This window comes from Mandrillus leucophaeus, unplaced genomic scaffold (genome assembly GCF_000951045.1).
Source record: "Mandrillus leucophaeus isolate KB7577 unplaced genomic scaffold, Mleu.le_1.0 Scaffold11, whole genome shotgun sequence".
NCBI lineage: Eukaryota > Metazoa > Chordata > Mammalia > Primates > Cercopithecidae > Mandrillus > Mandrillus leucophaeus.
Genome location: NW_012099209.1, coordinates 4480433 through 4487552, shown reverse-complemented (window position 1 = coordinate 4487552; position 7120 = coordinate 4480433). Strand labels below are relative to the sequence as shown.

Genomic DNA, 7120 nt, shown 5'->3' with positions numbered 1-7120 from the left:
CGCCCGGGACATGCGCACCAGGTCAGTGCGCTCGGCCCACAGTCCCCAAAACACCCGGGAGCTCTTATAGGCGATGCCACCCGCCTGCGCCCAGCTGGGCGGGGCCTTACACTGTGCTTTCTAACAGAAACTGAATGAAACTAGGAATTAGAAGCAAAAGTCAGATGGCAAATTCAAAAAGATGTGAATATAAAACACACTCTTCAACATATTCTTGCTCAGGGGTCAAAAAATTTCATTGTTCAAATTTGTCAATACAACCGATGGTTAAAAGCTACAGTATCAACACTGATAAAATAAAGTTGGATTATTTCCTTGAATGATACAAAAATATTTTTTAAATAAAATACTTAGACAAAATGAACTAACAAATCTTTTAGAAAAAATACTTAAAAAAAGCCGGGCGCCCTGGCTCACGCCTGTAATCCCAGCACTTTGGGAGGCCGAGGTGGGCGAATCATGAGGTCAGGAAATCGAGACCATCCTGGCTCACACGGTGAAACCCTGTCTCTACTAAAAATACAAAAAAATTAGCCGGGCGTGGTGGCGGGCGCCTGTAGTCCCAGCTACTCGGGAGGCTGAGGCAGGAGAATGGCGTGAACCCGGGAGGCGGAGCTTGCAGTGAGCAGAGATTGCGCCACCGCACTCCAGCCTGGGCGGCAGAGCAAGACTCTGTCTCAAAAAAAAGAAAAGAAAAAACACAAAAAAAAGACATGACATTGGTCTTGGCACCATTTTCTTAGATACAACATTAAATGTATGAGCAACAAATAAAAGAACAGAAAAGTTTACACTATACTTCAAAATTTCTGAAAGAAAAGATTTCAAGAGTGACAACGTTCCTAAGAAAGTGGCTGAAAATATTTGTATATTACTTGTTAGAGGAGTTAGTATTCAAAATATATAAATGACTCTTTAAACAGTAAAGCTGAATAACTTGATTTAGAAATAGACAAACAAAACTTTTCTCAAAAAAATACACAAATGGAAAAATGCACTTGAAATGACACACAAAATTACTAATTTGTAGAGAAATGAAAAAAAGAAACATGATAACATACAAAATCACCTCACACCCATTAGAATGGCCACTATAATTTTTTTTTTTTTTTTGAGAGGGAGTCTTGCTCTGTCGCCCAGGCTGGGGTGCAGTGGCCAGATCTCAGCTCACTGCAAGCTCCGCCTCCTGGGTTTATGCCATTCTCCTGCCTCAGCCTCCAGAGTAGCGGGACTACAGGCGTCCGCCACCTCGCCCGGCTAGTTTTTTTTATTTTTTAGTAGAGACAGGGTTTCACCATGTTAGCCAGGATGGTCTTGATCTCCTGACCTCGTGATCCGCCCGTCTCAGCCTCCCAAAGTGCTGGGATTACAGGCTTGAGCCACTGCGCCCGGCCTAATTTTTTTTAAATACATCAAATCTGTTGATGATGCAATAAAAATGAAACCCACGTTGACTGCTGGTGGAAAATAACTTTGCAGCCATTATTTTAAAATGTTATAAATGTTCCTCATTTATAAATCTATATCCAAAATACGAAACACAGGCCAGGCACAGTGGCTCAAGCCTGTAATCACAGCACATTGGGAGACCTAGGTGGGCAGATCAAATGAGGTCAGAAGTTCAAAATCAGCCTGGCCAACATAGTGAAACACTGTGTCTACTAAAAATGCAAAAACTAGATGGGTAATGTCACGTGCACGTAATCCCAGGAACTTGGGAGGCTGAGGTAGGAGAATTGCTTGAACTCAAAAGGCAGAGGTTGCAGTGAGCCGAGATCACATGACTACACTCCAGCCTGGGTGACAGCATGAGACTCGATCTCAAAAAAATAAAAATAACAAACAACAAAAGAAACAAAATGTGTAACACAGGACCTGGAAGACACATTCAAAAATCCATGTTTATTGTACCAGTATGCACAAAAGTCAAAAGGCTGAAGCAACCCAGATGTCTCTTGATTTATAAACATACCAAAAAATGTAACATATACATATGATGGAATATTATTCCACTTTAAAAAGAACAATCTTGTCACATTTTAAGATTAACATTGAAAATATGTCACCCGAATTAAACCAGTAACAAAATTATGATTCCACTTATATGAGGTATCTTTATGTTGGTTTGTTTTTTTTTTGAGATGGAGTTTCACTCTTGTTGACCAGACTGGAGTGCAATGGCACAATCTCGGCTCACTACAACCTCCACCTCCCAGGTTCAAGTGATTCTGCTGTCTCAGCCTCCCAAGGAGCTGGGATTATAGGCATGTGCCATATGCCCGGCTAATATTTTTGTATTTTTGGTAGAGACAGGGTTTCTCTATGTTGGTCAGGCTGGTCTCAAACTCCTGATCTCAGGTGATCCGACTGCTTCGGCCTCCCAAAGTGCCAAGATTACAGGCATAAGCCACTGCGCCCAGCTATATGAGGTAGCATAAGTAGTCAAAAATCATAAAAACAGAAAGTTGAAGGTTTGTCTGTCAAGGGCTGGGGAGAGGGTAAAATGAGCAGCTGTTACTTAATGGAATTAAGTTTTAGTTTTATAAGATGTAAAGTTTCTAGAAGTCTTTTTTTTTTTTTTTTTTTTGAGACGGAGTCTTGCTCTGTCGCCCAGTCTGGAGTGCAGTGGCTGGATCTCAGCTCACTGCAAGCTCCGCCTCCCGGGTTTATGCCTTTCTCCTGCCTCAGCCTCCCGAGTAGCTGGGACTACAGGCGCCCGCCACCTCGCCCGGCTAGTTTTTTGTATCTTTTTTTTTTTAGTAGAGACAGGGTTTCACTGTGTTAGCCAGGATGGTCTCCATCTCCCGACCTCGTGATTCGCCCGTCTCGGCCTCCCAAAGTGCTGGGATTACAGGCTTGAGCCACCGCGCCCGGCCTAGAAGTCTTTTGCATAACAATGTGAATATACTTAACATGCCTGAAATGAACAACATTTTTTTTGAGACAGGATCTTACTCTGCAGTGTAGTGGCACAAATTTGACTCCCTCTCAATCTCCCAAGTACCCGGGACCACGGCTGCATACCACCATGCTTGGCTATTATTAATTTTTTTTATAGAGAGGGGTCTCCATATGTTCCCCAGGCTGCTCTCAAACTTTTGGGCTCCAAAGATCCTCCTGCCTTGGCATCACAAAATCCTGGGATTACAGATGAAAGCCACAACCACGCCTGGCCCTGAAATGTACACTTCAATAGATTTAAGACAGTAAATTTTATGTTATGTGTTTTTAAAACAATTTTGTAAAGAAAAACTGAAACAAATACAGAATTATAAATCCTGTTGAAAATTACCTTCAAATCACAAAAGTGTTTTTCTCACAAAAGGAAGTATATATTCATCATTAAACACATGGAAAAAATAAAACTATCTCAATGACTGCTCACTTAAAACTACCATCGAAAATCAGCTAAGAAAGAATATAAGCCACAACTAAAATTGGTGTCATATTTATAGATAAACACGCATACATATGTAATCTGATTGTAATAAACATGCATAATTTATTTTATTTATTTATTTATTTATTTATTTTGAGACAGAGTCTCGCACTGTTGCCCAGGCTGGAGTGCAATGGTGTGATCTCGGCTCACTGCAACCTCCGCCTCCTGAGTTCAAGTGATTCTCCTGCCTCAGCCTCCCAAGTAGCTGGGATTACAGGCACCCACCACCACACCTGGCTAATTTTTTTGTATTTTTAGTAGAGATGGGGTTTCACTCTGTTGGCCAGGCCAGTCTCAAACTCCTGACCTCATGATCCACCTGCCTCAGCCTCTCAAAGTGTTGGGATTACAGGCGTGAGCCACCAGGCCCAGCAATTTATCTCTTAATTAAACCTCAACTTGACTTAAATGTACAAACAGAATTGCAAATTTTCTAAAATTATAATATAAAAGTAAAACCAAGACACAATAAACTGATGTTAAGAAACCTACACTAAGGCCAGGCACAGTGACTCACTCCTGTAATCCCAGCTCCTTGCAAAGCTGAGACATGAGAATTGCTTGAACCTGAAAGGATATTCAGTCTGTCCAAAAATAAAATGGGAATCACAACTACCCAAGCCCCTGTACCAAGCCAACTAAAGGTGGGCCCTAGTGCAGACCCAGCAGTCTTGTGACCAAGTTACAACCCCTTTTCACTAAAAATTCACAGTGTATCTCATCACCCTAAGGGCCCAGTAAAAGAAGATCTTTACCTTCTAAAATCAGTTTATGAAAACCTGAAGAGGTGTTTGCTCCATCAAATTTACATACCAATACAAAACTATATTGTGCCCATTGTCGATGCTTCTTTGTTTTTGTTTTTTTTTTTAATTGACATGGAGTTTCGCTCTTGTTGCCCAGGCTGGAATGCAATGGTTCCAGCTCACTGCAACCTCTGCCTCCCAGATTCAAGTGATTCTCCTGTCTTAGCCTCCCAAGGAGCTGGGGTTACAGGTGCATGTCACCACACCCGGCTAATTTTTGTATTTTTAGTAGACACGGGGTTTCATCATATTGGTCAGGCTTGTCTCGAACTCCTGACCTCAGGTGATCCACCTGCCTTGGCCTCTCAACGTGCCTGGATTACAGGTGTGAGCCAGGGAGCCTGGCCAATGCTTCTATTTTAATGTAGCACTGGAAGTATGTAGCAGAAGAATTAGTCAAAGAAATAAAAAAAAAAAAACATTGAAATTGAAAAAAAAAAAAGTAAAAAGTTGCTGTTTGTACATCATACAATCATATATTTAAAAAATCATAAATGGTACATTAAACCCTATCTAATAAATACAGTCAGTAAATTAGCAAAATATAAAATTAACATACAAGTATATGTATGGTTTCGAACACCTTTTTTTTTTTTTTTTTTGGAGAAGGAGTCTAGCTCTTTTGTCCAGCCTGAAGTGCAATGGTGTGATCTCAGCTCACTGCAACCTCAGCCTTCTAGGTTCAAGCGATTCTCCTGTCTCAGCCTCACGAGTTGCTGGGTTTATAGGCATGCACCACCATGCCCGGTTAATTGTTTTATTTTTAATAGAGACAGGGTTTCTCTATGTTGCTCAGGCTGGTCTCAAACTCCTGACCTCAGGTGATCAGCGCGCTTCAGTCTTCCAAAGTGCTGGGATTACAGGTGTGATCTAGTACTTTGGGAGACCGCCTCCCGCTATGGTTCAATACACTTAAACTGCGCCCAGCTACAGTTTCATACACTTAAACTACCTGATAAAATAGAGAAAAAAATCTTATTTACTATAGCATTAAATAATACATTTCTGAGAAAAAAATTAACCAAGGATGTAAAAAACCTTTACAATTAAAAAAAATCAATGAAAAAAGGGAAGATCAAAATAAATTTTTAAAAATTTTATGTCTTTGGATTGAAAGAACAAATTATAATAAAGTGCCATATTAGCCAAAGTGATCTATAGATTCAATACATTTCCTATCAAAATTGCAGTAGTATTTTTTTCACAGTAATGGAAAATTCAACTGTAAAATTTACATGATACTAAAATAAACTTTGAAGAGCCAAAGCAATCTTGAGGAAAAGGAACAAAGCAGAAGAATATCATACTTATAATTTCAAACTATATTTGAAGACTTTATAGTAATAAAAACAGAATGGACTGTGCAGAAAAATAAACAAAAAAAAATGCAACAGAAACTACTACTCTCACACATTTCAGACCTGATGTAAAAAGAGGACTTAAAAAAAAGTTTTAGTTTCTCAATATTATGCAGATATTTGTGTGTCCCCAAAACAATGGAAAAGCAGCCAGATTGTGAAGTCTCTTTCTTCTTCTTTATTTTATTTTATTTTTTGGTGAGATGGAGTCTTGCTCTGTTGCCCAGGCTGGAGAGGAATGGCATGATCTCAGCTCACTGCAACCTCCACCTCCCAGGTTCAAGTGATTCTCCTGACTCAGCCTCCCAAGTAGCTGGGATTACAGGCACCCGCCACCACGCCCAGCTAATTTTTGTATTTTTAGTAGAGATGGAGTATCACCATGTTGGTCTGGCTAAGCGCAAACTTCTGACCTCATCTGATCCACCTGCCTTCGCCTCCCAATGTTCTGGGAGTACAGGCATAAGCTACCACACCCAGCCTGCGCAGTCTCTTACATGCCATGAAGAGGACTTTGGCTCTCACTGTGAACTTGAAGGAAGCTCACCAAAGGAGAAGTAGAATTCTTAGAGAATTTAAAAGCATAAGACAGAAGATGCCCTTTTGTGGGAGCCAAATTAAAATACAGCTGCCCAGGAACTATTTCCTTTGGAACACGGCTTCCCGAATCACATTTTAAAGACTGGCTTTCTCTTTGACATTGGGACGTCTTATCTGTGTCATCTGTTGTATTCATTTTCACTCGCACCTACCTGGGGGTTTGGCAATCATCTCATGTCTCTCCATAGGTTTTTTTCCTTGCTCCAGACAGGTAACCAGGTCTGGCTTAGAGACAACAATACCTGTTTTATTAAAAATAAATAACATGAATCTTGCTCATATACTCCAATTACAAGCTAGTAATGTGCTCAGCAGAGATGTCACAAAACATTCTAGTAAATTAATACCAAAATAATATTTATAACAGAAATTTCTAAATATTTAGAAAATACTTTCAATTTATAGGTTTCTTAATTTTACTATCTGGTACTACTGAATCAAAAATTGGTGGTGGCAATTAGATTTTTAGGTGGGGCAACAATATTTTATGCCACTGAATTTCTGGAATTACCACTAATTTGGAGTGAAGAATACAGCTCAACTCAGGAATGTGGAAAGTTTGGATTAAGATGAAACATGTTGAAGAAATCATTTTCTAAATAAACAAATTCAGAAGATTTTCTGGAAAAAGGGGATCTGAAACTCTTTTATGCAAAGAATAAATTACTAAAAAACATTCTACAAAAAAGAGAAATAAAATCTTTAGGGTATATTATGAATTATGTACTCAAGTTATCCTCACCAAGGAAGACCAGGTTTCTGTAGTTCTCTAACATCACATCCCTATATAAATTCCGCTGTGCAGTGTCCAGGCAATGCCACTCCTCCAGAGAGAATTCTATGGCCACATCTCTAAATTGCAATGGTCCCTGAAAAACACACACACACATATTTACTAAATAGCCATGAGTGGA

The 7120-nt window shown here is 39.8% G+C and overlaps 2 protein-coding genes across 2 annotated transcripts in view; one reads left to right on the top strand and one right to left on the bottom strand.

Annotated features, from left to right (window-relative positions):
• Positions 1-7120, top strand: part of LOC105547309 (zinc finger protein 506-like) — a 215032-nt gene that overhangs the window by 103721 nt on the left and 104191 nt on the right.
• LOC105547301 (zinc finger protein 253-like) overlaps positions 1-7120 on the bottom strand; it is a 53046-nt gene that overhangs the window by 27657 nt on the left and 18269 nt on the right. The window contains 2 exon segments of the mRNA XM_011990850.1: positions 6359-6448; positions 6949-7075. Of these exon segments, the coding sequence (XP_011846240.1) occupies positions 6359-6448; positions 6949-7075 (217 nt within the window).